At 53.1% G+C, this 19,487-nt stretch overlaps 2 protein-coding genes across 2 annotated transcripts in view; one reads left to right on the top strand and one right to left on the bottom strand.

Moving 5' to 3' along the window:
• Positions 1–9,348, top strand: part of FBXW4 (F-box and WD repeat domain containing 4) — an 85,817-nt gene extending 76,469 nt beyond the window's left edge. Inside the window, exons 7-9 of the mRNA XM_040254229.1 lie at positions 7,662–7,802; positions 8,304–8,445; positions 8,633–9,348. Coding sequence (XP_040110163.1) covers positions 7,662–7,802; positions 8,304–8,445; positions 8,633–8,752 — 403 coding nt within the window. The 3' untranslated portion in view covers positions 8,753–9,348. The remainder of the gene's footprint in view (positions 1–7,661; positions 7,803–8,303; positions 8,446–8,632) is intronic.
• Positions 9,349–9,850: 502 nt separating this feature from the next.
• DPCD (deleted in primary ciliary dyskinesia homolog (mouse)) overlaps positions 9,851–19,487 on the bottom strand; it is a 22,832-nt gene continuing 13,195 nt past the window's right edge. The window contains exons 3-6 of the mRNA XM_040254230.1: positions 17,990–18,114; positions 17,545–17,678; positions 10,712–10,814; positions 9,851–10,168 (exon numbers count right to left, since the gene is read on the bottom strand). Coding sequence (XP_040110164.1) covers positions 10,064–10,168; positions 10,712–10,814; positions 17,545–17,678; positions 17,990–18,114 — 467 coding nt within the window. The 3' untranslated portion in view covers positions 9,851–10,063. The remainder of the gene's footprint in view (positions 10,169–10,711; positions 10,815–17,544; positions 17,679–17,989; positions 18,115–19,487) is intronic.

The following is a 19,487-nucleotide window of genomic DNA, read 5'->3' as shown; positions in this document are numbered from 1 at the left end:
AGGCACCAGCTCCTTCAACAGCATTCTCTTATGAAACCCCTAGACCTCACTAACACTAAACACTGGCCTTTATAGAACCCAGAAAGGACCCAAGTGAGAATGAGTACAAAACAGCTATGGCCTCAGTTCTCACTGGAGCCAGACAACAGATAGCCCCTGCACCCTCTGGCCAGCCTGAGGCAAGGCCGCCCTGGGCATTGCTTGGCTTCACCTGCCTGCCCTCTAGCTCCCAGACTCCTCTCCTTACCACTGAGGAGCCAGGCCTCACTTGAACACTTCTTCCGTCCTCAGGGAAGCTTGAGGACCAGTGGTGCAGGGACTGAGGGGGAAGATGCCTTGATGGAGGCATCCACTTTTGGTGGGAGGAAATGGATGGACAGGACGACTGTCTGTAGCTGTCTTTCCCAAAGAAGCCCAAGCAGATAATAAAGCCATGTAGAAAATAGGATTAAGGTAATGAACAGGCAGGACAGAGTTTGATCTTTCAATAACGCCAAAGCCTGACTGACAGGCCAATCTGGAAGGTGGAGCAGCATCCCAGGCAGGACTCGGTGGTGGGGTGGTGCTCGGTGCTGGGTGGATTCTTTGCTTTTAACCTGTCACCGCTGAAACCTGAGGAGGGCCGGGATTTTCTCTTTTATGTGTGTGCTCAGCCTTGGGGGAGGAGCACTGGAGGGCAGTTTTGCTCAGAGCAAGGCCCCTCCAGAGGCTGCCCTCAGGGTAGTGGTGGGGGCTGGGACACGCCTCAGAGGCATAGGCACCTGCTGGGCACCAGCGGGCCCTCCTCCATCTGTGCCTCAGCTGTGGGTCCTCAGGCAGCCTCAGCTGCTTTTCAGTGTCTGATGACCTCTTTCAAGGTCATCATGGCTCCCTCAAGCCCTCTGTGCCTCAGGATTCCTAGAGCCTGTTCTCCCTCTGGCGGGGTGAGGAAGCGAGGTGCTAGCTGGAGCACACCGGTCTGAGAGCGGCCATGGGCACCAAGACATTGCCTGGATGGCAAGGAGCTTGGCTGTCCCCCACTCTTCTTCCTCTCCTGCCTCTCTCTCAGAGCTGTGGACCATGGGCTGGGCCCAGCGGCAGGGGATTTCTAACCTGTGTAAACCAGATGGGAAGAAAGATAAGAGTCCATCCTCCAGTTTGGATGTGCCAATGTTCCTGTCTCCAAGAGTTGATGGTGTTCAGGCCATCCCTGGCCCCCAGGGGCTCTGTCTTGACCCTGCCACTCACTCGCCACTGAGGTATCCCTAGTTAGGCCCTGCGGAACTGTGCCAGTCATCCTGTTCCTGACCTTGAGTCTGGAGAAATGAAGGCCCACCTAGTGTTCTCTGTCTGCATTTGCTCAGGGCCCTTGGCTCTGCCCCAGGAATAGTGGTGTCTGTGTGGGGCACGCCTCCTGCTGCTGGAAGACCCTGGGGTGGGTGGGGGTTCTGATTGGCCTGACATCACACACAGATCTTCCCCTGGCTCTGCCCTTACCAAGGTGCATTTGAGCTGGATCTAGCCTTGGTGCCCTGAGATGAGGCAGTGGGGACGTGGGCACCAGGATGGAGAAGCCTGAGGTCTCACTCAGCTCTGGAGATTTCCCAAGGGGGCCAGCTGTAGCTCCAAGCCAGCCAGGAACTGCTGGGTAAGGAAGAAAGGAGGGGTGGGTTTTGGTGACGGCTCCTCTTAGGGCACTGGGGGTTTGAGTCCTTGGCTAGGTAGTGCACTGCTCAGTATGTGTGGGACTCACACCCCTGCATAATCCCACCTCATCTCCCCTTCCCCTTCTGGCCAGCATCATCCTTGGTGCCCCATGACTCCCTCCATTTCCATCCTAAAGCCCCTAAGTCTCCTCTTTATCAACAGAGGCAGGGGCAGAGAAGCTTCTCACATATTCTGACAGACAGCATGTATTTTCCCCTTGGGCTTTTGCTCTACCACCTGACCCCTGTGCCTGAAATACCCTCTCTCTGCCTACTGAAACACTGCTCATTCTTCAGCATGAATAGGCCTCTACCACGAGGCACTCCCTGATGGTCCCCGCTGTGGCTGGAGATGTTGACCCTTAAGAGCATTCATAGGGTCACCTTGTTGGCCAACATGTGGCCTGGAACTTATCTTGGAACCCTGGACCGAACATGGGAGATACACGTCACGGCATCCTACAGCATTGGAATGACAAAGGGTGCCCGGCTACACCCCTTTCTGTCTGCAGAAAAACCTGGGGTCCTGACTTCAGGCTGGGCCACTCTGAGGGCACCGTTAGTGCCCATCCCACCCAGGTGTGGCTTTGTCTCTGCCCCTGACCCTCCACCTGGGGCAGGGGGCCTGGTCCTCAGTCAGGGTGATTATGGGAATTGCCCCTCTTTAAGTATGTGCCTTCTCCTTTGAAAGTATTACTGACAGCTTTTTTCATTTTCTTTTTTCTTTACCTCTTTAAGGAACCCTGTAATTTCTTTCTCTCTCTTTCTTTTTCCCCCACCCCTTTCCTTTTCTTTCTTGCCCCCTCTGTCCCCCTGAACTCTTTGAAATTGGCTCTCTGCCTGCTGACACCAAACTGATACTTTGCGTTTCTCTTCTCCTTATCCCTTTATGGCCGCAGATGTTGAAATTTTGTATCCTTTTATCTGCCCGGCTGCCCCTTCCTGTAATTACGGTCCTCTTGTTAGCAGTACAAAGTGGGCTGCCCGGCTGCCTGGCCTTTGAGCCATTGTGTCTGAACACGTGTGCGCAGGCGGGTGCTGGAGCTGTGCACACGCGCACACACATGCATGTGAGGGGCCTGTGCTCGGAAAGGGCCCTTCCCGCTCACTAGACAGGGCTGGGGCTGGCGAAGCCTTAGTGGGCTTCTCCTAGTCTCCACGGTTCTATCTGGGACCCCGGTTACAGAACTGAGGTTGCCTCCTAAAGTCTCTCAGTCTCCTCACCAGAGAGCTGGACAAGGACAGCCACTGCCGCCCCTCACCCTCCAGCAGTGAGTGCCTAGAGGCCCGCGGTGGTCAGCTTATTCCCTTCACATACCCACACCTCCCACCAAAGCAGGTGGCCCAGCCCTGCTCCTCTGCAGTTGTTGGTCCTTCACCTGTGCCATCTCCCATCTTCTGTCCCTGCCGGTCACTCACTGCAGAAATGTCCTTTTATCTGTCCCCTTAGTAAACTCCCTTTTATCTCTGTCCTGATACCAGCCAAGCCATCCCTTGTATTGTCAATCGGGCAGATGAGACTTCTTACCCTCCATGAAGGAAGGGACCATGTCCCTCCCTGCCCAAGTCTCAGCTCACATCTCCCTGCAGTATCCATTAGGCACAAAGATTTGTGTACAGAGGGTGCTTAGTAAATGACTATTGATCAAAGAAAGCAAGAAAAGGAAGGAGAGGGTGGAAAGAAAGGAGGGCACACTGTCCTATTTTCTCAGTGACCATGTTAGGCCCAGCTTTATTACACCTTCAGGGGAAGCAAAGATAAGGTAGACTGTCACTCTTCCACCCTTTCTTTTTAGAAGCCATTGTTTTATTTTTGAGGTTGCACATACTGGGTGGGGTATCCTCACACCCAAACAGATGCAGGAATTAACACCCACAGAACCTCCAAGGACCTTTGTTTTGTCTGGTCAAAGCTATGGTTTTTCCAGTGGTCATGTATGGATGTGAGAGTTGGACTACAAAGAAAGCTGAGCACCGAAGAACTGATGCTTTTGAACTGTGGTGTTGGAGAAGACCCTTGAGAGTCCCTTGGACTGCAAGGAGATCCAACCAGTCCATCCTAAAGGAAATCAATCCTGGGTGTTCATTGGAAGGACTGTTGCTGAAGCTGAAACTCCAATACTTTGGCCACCTGATGCAAAAAACTGACTCACTGGAAAAGACCCTGATGCTGGGAAAGATTGAAGGCAGGAGAAGGGGACAACAGAGGATGAGATGGTGGGGGGCATCACCGACTCGATAGACGTGAGTTTGAGTGAACTCCGGGAGTTGGCGATGGACAGGGAGGCCTGGCGTGCTGCGATTCATGGGGTCGCAAAGAGTCAGACACGACTGAGCGACTGAACTGAACTGAACCTCCAAGGAGCAGCATCAGGAACCCAGTGTGTTAAGAGTGGCTGGAAATGGTGTGGGGGCCATGGGCATTCTTACATGTGGGTGAGGCAGGAGAGCCTGGGTGTCTTACCTCAGAGTGGTCAGCACAGGAGGACTTTGTATGGGCCACAAGGAGGCGCGCAGAGGTGGGTGGGGGAGCACACAGAAGGAGTGAAACGGGGCACCTGGCTCTCTGGCTTTCAGGACCCCGCCCAGGGCAGGGGGCTTCCAGGGACTGCCTCCCTGTGCCCAACTCTAGCCTGGCGCTCAGGGCCTCTCCCAGACAGGGTATCTGGTCTTCAAGGCTAGCAACTACTTCCAGTCAGCTGTCCCAACAAAGATGGTGATGGGGGTAGTGGTGCTATTGGTGCCTTATTTAAATTTCCCCCTCCCTGGCTGGAAGTTCCTGTGGTCCCTCTTCCCTCCAGCTTCAGTGGAGCTGCCTGGGCAGCAGGGTAGGTAGGGCCCTCACCTGAGCCCCACCACCTCAAAGTCTGGGATCCAGCCACACACTGCTGTTTTTCCTACCCAGGTACTCCGGGGCTCCTCTGGGGAGCTGCAGACAGCCCAGCCTGGGGAACAGGTCTCCTTCAGGCAGCCCTCCCCGGCCTGTGTCTCATTCATCAGGCTCACAGGGGCGGCCCCATCTGTCTTTATCTTTCCCTGGGTTGAGAGAGAATTGCTGGAGTCAGGCTAGGGGGAGGCTGGGGTAGAGACACCCCCCCCCCCCCCCCAGCCCTCAGTGGCTCCTGGCAGCCCCGGCTTTGTGCGCAGGAGCGGGAAGGGAAGGGACTTTTTGTCTGGTGTCTATAGTGCAGACCTGGCCCTTGCTCCTGTCTTGGCCTGAGGCTCTAAGCGGCAGCCCCTTTCCCACACAAGTTGTGCGACAGCCAAGGCTCTGCACCCCTCCCTCACGCCCCCCACAGTGAGAGGCCGAGAGGCATTCTTAACATTCTTTCCAGAGAAAAGGGGTGAAACGTCTGAATTTGGGGGTCACCACGTTATACAAATTGCAATCTAATCGTTTTTACAAGAACACACTTGCAGTAAGAAAAGGAGCCCGGGAGGAGGGGCCCAGGAGATAGACAGCTTGTTTTGTCCCCCTTCCCCCCAAAGTTTGGGACTATTGTGGTGTTCATCTTGCTCTCTCCACCAGAGCAGTTGAGCTAGAGTTTTCTAGTTAAATTGGTCCTGTGGTGGGGGCCACGAAGGGCCCACGGTGCCATTTCTGTTTGTTTTCCCAAATCAAAGCCCCAGCAGGGCTTCTGTGGCACCGCTGGGCTGCTATTTGAAGAGACAGGGCCACTTCCCAGAGCCTGGTGTGTCAGTTTATGCTCTGAACTTAACCTCACGGTACTGCACAACAGAGCCTGGAGGGTCCCAGGCCCAGAGGCAAAAGAAACTGTATCTTTTTATTGGCCCATTTAAAGTGTGTGTGGCCATTTCAGGGGGTCAGAGAAGTAGTGTGGCAGAAACTCCTCAGGCCCTGACCAGGCCAGGCTGGCAAGACAGGGGCTTTTGGGCCTTGTCCTGGTCTCCGGGGGCTGGTGCTCACTCAGCCTTTGGGTCTCCCCAGAGGGTAGGGTTGGAGAAGGAAATAGCAACCCACTCCAGTATTCTTGCCTGGGGAATCCCAGGGACAGAGGAACCTGGTGGGCTACCGTCTATGGGGTCACATAGAGTTGGACATGACTTAGCAGCAGCAGCAGAGGGTAGGGTTGTGTGTTTCTTATTGCACAGGCTGGCAAGACACTTTCCAGTGGTGGCTGAGATGCCACCCTGCCTGGGCAGGGTCCAAGTTGGCAACTCAGCGTGGGTGTGGTCATTCTGCTGCTGACCTTCTGTCCATGGGTGCCTGGCTCTCCATTCCGAACCCTGGGACCAGGGGTGGGCAGGTAGAGCCATGCTGGGCTTCACGCCCCCCAATCTCCACTGCCTTTCATCTTCTATTTCAAACAGACAAACGTGAAATTACTTCTATAGATTAAAGGGGAGAGCTCCTCAGTCAGTCCTGAAGGCCTCACTAATGGAGGGGGCAGGGCCCCCAAATCTGGGGGGCAGAACTGTGGAGCAAAGCAGCTCAGACCCAGTGGACGACAGAGACAAGAAAGCCCAGGACCCCAGCCCCTCTGACCTGCCCAGGAGTGGTGACTCATGGCTGGCGGGCCTGCTTGGGCACTGAGGTCTGTGATCTCTAGGAGATGCTGACATGGGGAGAAGGCTTTCTATCTGAGCCCTCAGCACACAGACAGGAAGAGCACTTCCCTGGGAAGGAGGCTGAGGGCAGAAGTGCCAACTTAGGGCCTACCCCGACCCTGCCCTGACTAGACAGCAATAGTGCTGCTTGCTGGGGGGCCCCTCACCACCCAGTGCTCACGGGAAAGGCAGAGTTGGGCGGAAAAGACCCTGCAGCTGCCTCCTTTCCTCCTTCAGGGAAGGTGGCGGCTCCACTGAGGAGAAGGGAGGTTGAGGGTCGGGGTCTGTGAGGTGGAAGGACCGGAGCTAAGGCCCATGTTCACACACGTGGCTCGTGGCTGCTTTGGTGAAACCTGGTTGGCCAAGGCTGGGCTGGTGAGACCACAAAGTCTTCCCCAACCCGTGCCAGGGCCTCTTACCTGGGTGTCCCTGTGTAGTGTCCATGGCCCAGTTTTTCCTGTCATGCCATGCAGGAGAGCCCAGCATGTCCTGAGTGAAGGTGAGGGGTTGGGCCTGGAGCATGCCCCCTTCTTCTTCATTCCCCTCATTCTGAAGAAACTCACCGCTTCTACCCATCCCATAGCCACAGGGATTAGCGGGTATACTTGATGTTGAGGGGTAGTTGCTAGGGCCAGGAGGCCCCCCTAGGTGGTTGCTAGGGGTCTGGCATCAGGGCGAGGGGTCTGCCCACTGCCGCGGTCACGGAGGGAATTACACAGTCACAAAGAAATTGTTCTTCTCAGTAATCTGCTCTTGGCCACCGGGAGGGGCAGGGGGGCAGGCTGGAGCCCAGCAGGCTGGGGGCTGTGATCACAGAGGCGTGCTAGCCCCAGGCCGGGGGCCAGCCGGGCCAGGAACACCAGGGACCGGCCTGCTAAGCTGCTTTCTCAGCGATTTCTCTCCCCAGACACAAAGGTGTTTACTTGTTTTAACATCTCCTGGGACTCCCCTTCTCCCTTTGTGTGGTCTTTATCCCCAATGAGGTTTGAGCCCCAGATTACAGGCAGGAATTAAGGCATTGGACTCGGGCAGCTCAGAACTGCATGACCTGCAGGATCAAGGCATATAAAGTAACCAAATTTGTGTGTGTGAGGGGGGCCGACCCCTTCGGCAAGGCCCATTCATCGTCCCGAGAAGGAGTGGCTGGGTGGCGGGTAGCCAGCGTGCAGGTGTGATGGAGAGGCTGCTGATGGCTGACTGAGGCATCGGCTGGGGGAGGGGCAGGGGGCTGGGAACAGGGGAGAGGGCTGGAAGTCCAGGGCATCTCTTCCTTTGGCCCCCTACCTCTGAGGGTCTTAATTCTGGCTCAGGAAGGAGACCAGGGACTGATGCCACTTGAAGGTTAAAAGCATGTGTGTGGGCCAAGGCAGGACAAACTCTCATCCCCTGCCCCGCCTCTCTTCCCAGTGGGCAGCTGATGACACACCTGGGCAGTGACTTTCCCCCAGGGGCTGGGGTGCTGGACGTCATGTACGAGTCCCCTTCCACGCTCCTGTCCTGTGGCTACGACACCTATGTTCGCTACTGGGACCTCCGAGCCAGTGCCCGGTGAGTGTGCGGGGCAGGACAACAGGCGGTGGGAAACCCCCTGTCCTGGTGCCCCAGGGAGAGGGACAGAGACCCCATAGCAGGGACTGGGAGAGCAGCTGGCAAGGTCAGAGTAAGCTTAGACTCCCCACCTCGGCAGCCCTGGTCCTGTGGCCCAGGAGACTGTAGCCACCAAGCCTGATAAGAGCCTTGGGAGCCATCAGGGTGCTGTCCTTCAGCATTCTGTCCCAGCTTTCTTGAGGCCTTCCTTGCCTCTGAAATCTGGTGACACACAGCAGCCACGTGACACACAAATGAGGCATAAGCCTGCCTGGTGTCAGGGACTTGGTGAGAAAGAGATCTTTACTGAGGAGGCTTTCCCCCATTAAGTGTGGTTTTAAAGGAATGTGGTGGTTTGCCATCTTTCTCCCAACCAGAATGGCTTCCTAAGGCCTCTGGGGAAGCTGGGGTGGAGGCGGAGGGCACCCCCAGACATCCCCTGCATCGCCTCCTCCTGGACAGGAAGTGTGTCATGGAGTGGGAGGAACCCCACGACAGCACCCTGTACTGCCTGCAGACGGATGGGAACCACCTGCTGGCCACTGGCTCCTCCTACTATGGTGTCGTGCGACTGTGGGACCGCCGCCAAAGGGCCTGCCTCCACGTAAGTGTCCCTGCGCACGCAGGCCTCACGGATGCCAAGGTCTGCACTGGGAGTGGGTGTGCCTGGGGAGGGCGGGAGGAAGCCTAGAGTAGCCCCTGTCCCTTGGCACCAGGCCTGGGAATCCTGCATTCGAGCTCCCCCAGCTCCCAGTGGGGACGGTTTTGCCACTCTCATCCCTCCCCTGCAGGCCTTCCCACTGACGTCGACACCCCTCAGCAGTCCTGTGTACTGCCTGCGCTTCACCACCAGACACCTCTATGCTGCACTGTCCTACAACCTCCGTGTCCTGGACTTTCAAAACCCATGACAAGGCCAGCCCAGCCTGTGGGCCAGGGAAGCCAGCTGCTCAGGGACCTCTCCTGCCTGGAGGGCTCAGTGACCCCTCCTCGCCGGCCTCCCCGTGTTCCCAGGTCTGTGACCACGGTGCTCAGGCACTAAGATCAAGGCTGCTGGCTTCTGGGCACTGGGGTTACCCAGGGCTGCAGTCTCTCCCAGGAACCAGCTGGAGAGATGGGACCTACTGCTGCTCAGCTGAACTCAGCTGGGCCTTGCTTCCCTGTTGGCCAGAGCAAGAATCTGGCCTGGAGAGAGAGGCCCACCCCTTCTTAGAGGCAGGCCAGCTCAGCGCAAGTGTGAGGTGAGGTGCTCTAGGCTTCCCAGGTGGCCCCTTCCCTAGAAGGAGCGGGGAGGCTGCCAGTACCCTGTGGTACCAGCCTCCACATCAGTCAGACCCACCTTTGACCAAGGTCTTCAGCTGGAGTACTACGGCCTGGTCTTGCTTTGAAACCAAGAAAGGACAAAGGCAATCCCAAAATTCTGAATTCTGAGCCAGCCCAACCTCAGACTAGCTGTCGAGACATGTTACAACGTACATTTTTGTAAAAATAAAGCTTGACTGTTCACTGATCTGGTTCCTCACTGGTTAGCAAGACCACAGGGAGAAGGAACAATAGACTCAAACTTGGGGCTGGGCATGCCAGGGAAGGGTGAGACCAGCCTCATAGCTCAGTGTCCGAAAAAGCAAAGGTTTCTTCCTCCAGGAAGGCCTTTCATCACCCCTCCACCCCTGGCCCTGGTGGTGGAGTAGGCGTCACCTGTGGGTTAAGGTGGGGGGCCTGGAAAGGCTCCTGGTGGCTGTTGGCCTGCAGTGACCTCCTTCACCCCACTCCAGTGCTCTGCAAGACTTATGCTGACTTTACACCCACAGTGTCGTAATATCCTGGGCTGCAAACAGGTTGGGGCCCTGCCCTGCTGGCGTCAGGCTTTCCTGATCCTCCTCTCCATCTAAGACCCATACCTTTATGTGGAAGGTTCTACATTGAAGGTCCAGAGGCTATCGAAGAGGGAAACGTCCTCACCAGCCCCCTCCCAGGGGGCAGAAGCACCAGAGGAGGACCAGGGGATAGTACACACACACAGACTCAGAATTACTTTACTCAGGAGGGAAGACCATGGCCTAGGGGCTAGGAATGCCCTGAGGCCCAGTTCTTACAAAGCCTAGACAGCTCCTGGGAGAAGAGAGGCTGCCCCTGTGCCAGAAAGGCCCAAGCCCGAAGTCTCACAGGCCTACAGGAAAAGCCTCACCCACCCAGTGTCAGAAGTCAGGCTCAGGCGGCAGCTACTGAGTCTTGCAGTCCCCGTCACTGCTGTGGGCTGTCTTTACCTTCTTCAGTTCCTTCTGCAGCTCTGACTCAGCTACCAGGACCTCCTTTGGCTTCTGGTACTGAGGATGGAGCAAGGAGAAGACATGAATCAATCACATCACCCCTTTCAACACAGAGCCTCCTCCCAACAGACTCAGGGGCCCCCTGTACCCTTTCTGGCCAAACCACAAGGCATGTGGGATCTTAGTTCCCCAACCAGGGATTGAATCCATGCCCCCTACATTGGAAGGCAAAGTCTTAACCACTGGCCCACCAGGGAAATCCTCCTTCTGCTCCCCTTTATTCAAAGATGAGGGAATTGAGTCCTACAAGGTTGAATGACTTGCTTACAGTCATGTGGGGGTAGAGGTAGGCTTTTGGACCTTCTAGAACCCCAGTTCTGTGGATCTCACCCCTCCCCATCACCCTCTATCCAGTTCCAGCTGTGATTTTAAAATCAGTCTCCTGAGCCCTTGCCCGCTCATCCCATTCTGTTGGAGAGGCCTGTTCCCTAGCAAGCATACCCCAGGAGTTGTTGGGGCTGAAACTGAGTAAGATGGGAAGTGGGCAAAAGAAGGAGCCTTTCCCTGACACAGTGGCCAAGAAGTCTGAACAAATCTTACAGAGATAATGAGAGTGGAGTTGGCATGAGCAAAGCTCAGTGAGGATTCATCCAGAGGTAGCTGGTATCTTTCTAGGTCAGGAATGGAGAACTTCTTGTAGTACCTGTGGGGACACCAAGAGGCCATGAGAACACCCAACATGGGGACCCTCACAGATGGGCATCAGGCTCTTTAATGCCAAGCTTCTATACAGTCCTCCCCACCTCCCAGCCAAAGAGGAAGAAGGGAAGCCAGTTAGAAGGCCAATATTTTAGAGCTTAGTGACCTTGGAAAAAAGAGAATGAAAGGCCTTCTGGCCAGTCATAATTCCTTGATTAGACCAGGGGTTAGAGTAACTCATATTTCAAATTTAACAATCCCAGAGCCAAGTGGAAGAAGCCTCCCGGGAAACACAACTGGGTCAGGCAAGCCCTACCTCCTCAGCACCCCAAGAAAACATCATATGTCTGCAAACAAGGGACAGAATAAGGACATCTAAGGCTGTCTTCTAGAGCTGGGGACTGACAGTTGGCACTTACATGGCACTTTACTGAGGCCCTCTGCTACCTCCCTCTCTTTTAGGGTTAGCCTGACTCCACTTGGAGGCCAGAGAGGGAAGTTAATCCACAAGGCGAAATCTCCCTAAGAGAAAAAGCCATGTGACTCATCACAGAAGCCAGATCTCTGGGGCTCTGGCCTACTTTGCTGACCATAAGACCCCACTCCATTTTCACATATCACACTTGGTCCCCCTCATCTGCAGGTGCCAGTCCAGAGATTAATGATCCCTTTCAGTTCAGTTCAGTACAGTCACTGAGTCGTGTCCGACTCTTTGCGACCCCATGAACCGCAGCACGCCAGGCCTCCGGGTCCATCACCAACTCCCGCAGTCCACCCAAACCCATGTCCATTGAGTCGGTGATGCCATCCAGCCATCTCATCCTCTGTTGTCCCCTTCTCCTCCTGCCCTCAATCTTTCCCAGCATCAGGGTCTTTTCCAATGAGTCAGCTCTTCACATCAGGTAGCCAAAGTATTGAGTTTCAGTTTCAACATCAGTCCTTCCAATGAACACCCAGGACTGATCTCCTTTAGGATGGACTGGTTGGCTCTCCTTGCAGTCCAAGGGACTCTCAAGAATCTTCTCCAACACCACAGTTCAAAAGCATCAATTCTTCGGCACTCAGCTTTCTTCACAGTCCAACTTTCACATCCATACATGACCACTGGAAAAACCACAGCCTTGACTAGACGGACCTTTGTTGACAAAGTAATGTCTCTACTTTTTAATATGCTGTGTAGGTTGGTCATAACCTTCCTTCCAAGTGTCTTTTAATTTCATGGCTGCAGTTACCATCTGCAGTGATTTTGGAGCCCCCAAAAATAAAGTCAACCACTGTTTCCCCATCTATTTACCATGAATGATCCCTTTAGTTGGGGCGGAAGGGAAACCATGGGACTTAGCTGGCAGTTTAGTGGTTAAGACTTCGTGCCTCCAATACAGGGGGTGCAGGTTTGATCCCTGGTCAAGGAACTAAGATCCCACATGCGGAGCGGTGCACCCAAAATTAAACAAAAACAACTACCCAGATAGCAACATCCAACCCACAAAATCTGTAACTGGACTTTGCAGGAAATTTAACCTCCTTTACCAAAGAGGAAACTTGGGCTCAGAGAGGTGAATTATCTTGCCTGGTTTCACAGCCAGTTAGTAGGGTCAGATTAAAGTTCCCCAATCCTGGTCTGGAGCTTATTACAAAGAATGGCCTCCTCATCTCTAGCAACAGGCCCGTCTGGCATTTTCCTTGGTGGAAGTGTGACCTAGGCTCTGGCTGGTGGCTGCCAGACCTGTCACCCAGGCATGGCATCAGTGCTGCCACAAGGCTGTGGCCTGGGCAGAGAACACTGCAGACAGGTACAAACACACTCAAGTGAGGGCCTGGAGAGGGCTGGGCTTTTAATACTTCAGAGGGGCCTGGTCCTTATGGCAGCTCCCCCCAGTCCACTTCAAAAGCCCTGATGCCCTGGGGACTCAGAGTTGACATCAAGGCAGCATTTCTGCCCTGTTCTCCCTGCTGAAATCCCTTGTTCAGTGAAGACTCTCAGGGCCCCCTCTCCTCCCAGGTTCCTCATTCCCGCCAAGGTGCTGGGACCCATGGCAGAAAAAGAATGTTTACTTAAAGGCTGACAGTTCAAAAGGAGTGGGGGTTGGGGGATCCTAATGGCACCACAAGTTTGCTTTATTTTCCAAAGCTCTGCCCCAGGGAAAGGCGATCCATCTGCCTGCAGACCGGGGTGGAATGTCGGCCTCATCCTCCTCCTAGCCAGCCCAGGCTGAGGGCCCTTCCTGGGGCCCTTGGTCTGGCCAGCAAAGGTGGCAGACACTGATAATAGGGAGGGAGTCAAAGGTTAAACAGCGGAGATTAGATGAACACAAAGGCTTGTTAGGAAGTGTTAACATCTTCCCTGCAAATATACACAAGCAGCAGAAGCGGGAGAGACGCAGCCTGGCACACACGGCTCAGCTGTACTCAGTGGGCCTGTGTAAGGCCTCGCTATGCAGAATGTGGTACGTCCTTAATGCCTACCTGGCTGTGCTCCTGATGGGCAGCCTTCAAGGGAGCAGGAGGCATCTACTTTCTCTCCTCCAGAAACAGCTCACACCCCCTTATCTCCATCCCTGCCTTGGGATTTGCCTTGAGAATACCATGGTTCACCTCACCAGCGCCTGGACTAGAGAGGGACCCACTGGGCTTCCAGGAAAGTCCAAACACCCAGCCTCTGGCAGCCCTAGGCAGGCAGCAAACATTTCTTAGGCATCAACTGTGTCCCAGAGCTGTGAACTGGGGCTTTAAGGATGAAGAAGAAACAAGGCCATATCGCTGCCTGAAATCTTGTGTTTCTGCTGAAAGCTAAGCCTTTATAGTGGGGTAGTCCCTGGCCTTTTAGCTGATGTGCAACAGCCCCCATTCTCACCTGCCTTCACTATCCTTGGTCTCAGCCACACAGTGAGAGGTGACATTTATGAATTCTAAATCTGTGCCAGGCACTGTTCAACACGCACTGACTCCTCAGAACAATGCTCTCGGGTTGACTGCTTCTGCCATCCTCTTTTACAGAAGAGGAGACAGGCAGAGGCAGGTCAGGTATCTTGTCCAAGTCATAAAACTGGTAAAGGGGGATGCCCTTGCTACAGTGAGAATCCCCTCAACCTCCTGACTCCTCTATCGCTCTCCATTCTCACCTCAAAGGATCAGACCATCTAGGTTCCAAGGATGGGACAGAGATGGGGGGTGGTCTCCCCCAGGATTCAACCACCAGGTAGGTCTCCTGAGCACTCCCTCTAACATGGAGTGGCCTTCCTTTCTCAATGTAAAAGTGTGCAAAGATGTATGTGGAAGTAAGGGCTCTCAGGAGGACTCCTGGCCCCGCCCTGTGACTCTGGGCAGGCCACTTAACTCCTGGGCCTGTTTCTTCCTCCAGATTCCTTTCTCAAATAAAATAGCTGCCTCAGATGAACTTTTAAGTCACTGGGAACAGAACATGCTAACCTGGTACCTCTCTCCAACCTGTGCAAAAAGACAGCTCCTTCACTCTGTTTCAGAGATGACCTACTGCACTGCATCACTCTCTTTCTCTGCTATATTCCCTTCCCCATTCCCAGTCCCTTCCCAACCTGTTCTCCCTTGCAGTGAACTGAGAAAGGGCACAAGAGACCAGGCTAGAGAGAGAGGCTCTGAAGGATGCTGAAAGTAGAAGCAGAACGGCATGGAGTCTGCCTGTGGGTGCTCTGCACACCTGCACACAGGCTCGGCCAGAGTGGTCGAGGGAAGCCTGTAGTCTGTCCCTTAGAGGATCAGTGGGCGTGTCTTCCCTTCTTGCTTAAACATCAACACTCCGGACAAACTGGTCACCTCTGCCTATAATGCACATTCACGTATTTAAGGCTCTCAGAAGTCCTACCCAAGAGAAACCCATTTAATTCAGTTTCCTAACCTTATTTGCCCACAGAATCCTTTTTTCTAGAGATGCCTATTAACACTTCCAAAGAGTTAGTATTACCGATGTCAAATCAGCCAAACTCTCTTCAGGCTCCAACTTCCAAAGAAATTGGAATTGGCCTCCAGTTTCCTCAGGCCGGCCACAGGGCTGAGTACAATATACAATTTTCTAATTCCCCAAACAATCTATGATGTACGCATGAGTATTCTGTGATAGATGAGGAAATCTTGCCCCAAAATGCTATGATTAATATGTGGCAGAGGCCAGATTCAAGCTGACATCCTCCTACTCCACGCCCAGCTCATTCCACTTAGAGCTGCCAGCTTCTAAGGCTGAGGCTCAGAACCTTCTCTCTGTACAAGCATTCTTATGGGAACAGATGATGCCACAATCAGATCCTAGAAAAGCACCTTCTTCCTTCCCTGGTTCATCTCTTGCTATTACCTGAGGCCAAGGACATAATTCACTGGAATCAATTCCATCAAGAAAAGTGGCAAACCCAGTTTTTTCAGGGACTCTGGCTTTTATTGATAACCACATTCCAGAATATTAGAAACAGGGCAGACATGGAACCTTCAGGTAAAGGACATCAAATCAGAAAAGCCACAGTGTGGTAGAAACTGCAGAGGCCTGGGCATTAAAACCGTCACTATCCCCTCCAATAAGTCAAGGGCATCATGCTGACTTTATAGATATTCTTATGGAATCATTCATATATAGCACAAGAATAAAAATACATACCCTGTCCACCACTGGATGGTGTGATGATCAGAAAATAATTTTTACAGTATCTTGAAAAAGTTAAACTCTGCTCAAAGGAATAGCTATTGAGTTGTGTATATTTAGAGGAAGTAAAGGTACAGGACATGTTACTACTCCAAGTAGAAAATGAACGTGCCACTAGGCTCAGGAGGAGCCGGTTGAGGGCTTAACAGCCTCCCCCGCCTTCCTCCCAGCAGAGGGTCCCGAGGCTGTGTGGCGCCAGGCTGGGCTGCACTGACCCTGAGATCTCAGTGCAGGCCCTGAAGTGAGCACTCACATACTCTTCTCCCCTCTATGGGAATCTGATCCTGGTCCTGCTCCCTCTGGAGGCACTACTCCCATCCCACCTGGCCTCCCGGGCAGTTCAGCAACATCTCCCCTTGCCTGGGGCGCTGGAGTGGAGCGCCTGGCCAACAGTGCCACCTATGGTTGGATATTCGCAGGAGATGGGACCCAGAGGACCGGCCTGCAGATGAATTTTCTGGTGAGCTAGCTAGCCTCTCTTCTCTTGCTCCTTGGTAATCACATTTTTGCTTGATATCTATATTCGACAGTGACCTCTGGGGGACAAAAGGGAGGCAGCAGCCAGCTCCACAAACTGCTGGGCTGCAGATTCAAGTGCTATCAGAAGCACTTTTGTTCCTAGTTTGGACCCAGGGCCTCTGACGCCAGGGAATGCTTGCTGAAGCATGGAGTTTGTTTTCCTAAAGGCAATTTCTCTGTTGTCTGAAATTGCTAAATTCTACTTTAGGCACTGACTCCTGTTAATGATGAGAACAATAACGGGAATAAACTGCCTTTTATCTGAGGGCTATAAAGTGCTTTACAAACGCAAACCCTTATTATTATGACTTTATATTTATAGACAAGGCTCACTTTAGGGGCTGCTGGCTACAAGTAGAGCAATAATCCTGAAATTAATTCATTCATCTCCACCCCTTCCCCACCCCTTAACCCTGCCAAAGTGATACGGTATGGGGGTCAGAGAGGAGGGTGAACCCAGGGTTGCACTAGGGGAGCCTGGGAGCCACACTGCTTCCCTGTGGCATCATGGACCTGAGAGAGATGGGAGGGGAGGCTGGCACCACACCGCCTGAGAGGATGGACAAATACTGGGTCCTCCCTACTCCAGGTAAACCAGAGGGGGCATCTCTGGCCTAAGCTGAGCACCCCATGAGACATGCTGGGTAGCTTCACAGTCTGTGGACTAGTAACTCATAAAACCTCCCATCTCAATGCCCTAAATCCGCTTCATGGGAGTTGGTCCTATACTGCAATCCCTCTGACTCAGTTCACAACCAAGTCATTACTGGGCTCTTCTCTTCTGTGGTCAGTCAGAGCTCCAAAAACCCAAACGAGATCAGTGCATTTCCAAGATAATCAGCCCAGAAGCAGCCCTACCAGGATCAGATCTCCACCTCGGTTACCTTCTGTCCCCTCAACCTAAAAGTTTGCCTGCCCCTAGCAGACCATGAGAAGAGGAGGAAAAGGGACGTGAGCACCCTCTTTGAAATATCATGCAAGAGACTTCCAAGAAGCACCCACTCCCTGTCCCTCTAGGGACACCCCCCTAGGGGGGTTGGATCAAGTTTGCTGCTCCCAAACACCTCTGTAACTGCCACCTCAGACAGGTGTGCCTTCCAGGCTCTGGCCCCCTGCCAGCCCCAAGCTCATCGTGGACTGGAGCCAGCCAGAGGTCAAGGCATAGTAACCTTACAATGAACCACCTAAGATCGCAAGTCAGTGGCTCGGTGATTTCCTCATCCCCTCATTCATCCAACAAATGTTTACTGAGCTCCAGCATACGCCAAGTACTGGACCAGACGCTCATTGTTCAAATTTCCCTGCCCTGATGGAGCTGAGTACAATATTCAAGCTGGTTCTGATTACAGTATTCAAGGGCTGAAGAGAGAAAGCCCTTCAGCTTTTAGTACCTACTCTAGGGCGGTAGTAAAGCCCTTCTGCCTCAGAGCTGGAAGAGGAGGCTGCTCTATCCTCTGGGGTGGGGAACCATCTGAGTCCTAACCCTAGGTCAAACCTCGCTCCCACCTTGCTCATACACAAGTAGGCAGGTGCCTACCACGCCACTTACTTTTTGTTGGTTGTTCTGACGACAACACAGCGCTCGTTCTGGTCCACACAGACGTTGTAAACGTCCTTAGGGTACGGCAGGTTTCGAATTCGCCACTGGAAACTCATCTTGGTGTCTTTGCGCACGAATATGGGCTGCAGAAGGCAAATCCAATTCAAGGACTATTCTTGGAGAGGGGTAGGAAGGGATGGCTGCCCTCCACAAAGCTCTACCCGGGGACACAATGGGAGCGCCTCAGTTCTCCTCTGAGGCTTCCACTGCTGTGACCTACGAAGCCTGGAGCCCCCGCTCTGGGATGACTAAGCCAGAACCCTTTGGGTATCCATTCAAGGGAACGTGTCCAGGCAGGCACACCGGAGATGAGGAGGTGGACAAGACATGGTGGCTGCCCTTGAGGGCTAGCAGCCCACTCCCCCAGCCTCCCCGAGGCACCTGACAGACATACATTGGCATTGCTTTCCGTGATGAGTTCAGGCCCCAGGCTCCCCGCTCCTGGGAGCGCTGGCTCTCCCACCTCAATCTGCCACTGGCCCAAGGCTCCCAGGGCACTCTTCATACGCCACTTCCTCACTGAGGAGAGAAGGAAGCAGTGGGATTATGGGGAGGAAAGGTGTTTTGCTCTCTTCTGCTGAATCACTGACATCACTTTTATCCTGTGATGGATAAAAGTGGGAGTGACAAGCCTTCACACTAACTTTATCCATCTGAGCAGGGACCTCACAACCCCTGAAACCTCAGGAGAGCATTTCAATATTAGACAATTTGTAAAGAACAGATCAGGGTGCCCAGACAGAAATAATTAAAACAAAGCTATGAAAGGTGCCAGGTGGAGTTCAGAAACCCCCAGGTATGACTTCAAGCACAGGGATGGTGTGACGGTTGGGAAAAGGGTGGCTACTAGTAACAGGGAAAATATGGGTCCCAAGAAGCCTGAGTTGATGTGCATTCTTCCTTCTAAAAATAGGCAAAGGGAGAATGAATTAAGAGTGTGAAAGCTGATAAGCAGATTTGTCTCATGACTCAGAAAGTCCAAATTGAGAAGTTTACTCATTTCAGGTGTACCTGGCTTAAAATAACATCCCCACAGTTGTATTTACAGGAAATTCTAGGCACACACCACATTTTAAATGTATTATTTATAAAAGACCTAACATAAATTTCTTATACAGTGGAATCATCCTTTTATAATGCAAATAATCATTTCTATTTTACAGCCCAGATGTTTTCATAAGAATGTTTTTTTCCGGTAAGACCCACACTTTTATGGAAATTTTAAGTGAAAAGTCTAGTGGAGCAGACACTGAAAGCCCCACTGGGATGCTCAGGGACCCCACCCAGTCCTGTCACAGCCGACTGCTGTCGTCACAGCTGACTGCTGTCAGCACGCCCAGGGCCACAGGGGGCTTACCCAAGCGCGACCACTCGGCTCCTTCCCTCCCTGAGGCAATGGGGGTCTCCCAGGTGGCAGCTTGGGCACTGCTCTAGGCCAGCAGCCTTCCTGGACCTGCCATGAGGAGCTAAACAACTCAGAAAGCACTCGGTGTCCCGTGGCGGTTGCTCCTTTCCTGGGCCGGGGGGTGAGTGCGATTCTCAGGATGGGTTTCTTCTGAGTAGCTGTGCCAAACCCCAAACACCCTCCCTGCTCTAAGTAAGGCACACAAGCTGAACACAAAAGTATGCTGTAAAATGAGGATTTTCCCTTGAATATGTGCTTTTATAAGGTCTGTTGAATTCTGCAATGTGATTTTATTACGTCTCAGGGCCAGAAACTCTCCCTAGAAACACATTTCCAAGTTTATAATGAAAATTAATAAGGAAGAGTAAAACTTGGAAATATGCTTTATAGGCAACTTTTTTTTTTTTCTCACAAATACTTCTCTCTTAAGTGACTGGACTGTGACTAGAAGTACATCCAAATCTATTCTTGTAATACCTTGCTTAAC

The sequence above is a fragment of the Oryx dammah genome, unplaced genomic scaffold (genome assembly GCF_014754425.2).
Source record: "Oryx dammah isolate SB20612 unplaced genomic scaffold, SCBI_Odam_1.1 HiC_scaffold_14, whole genome shotgun sequence".
Classification (NCBI taxonomy): Eukaryota; Metazoa; Chordata; class Mammalia; order Artiodactyla; family Bovidae; genus Oryx; species Oryx dammah.
This window is presented reverse-complemented; position numbering and strand designations above follow the sequence as displayed.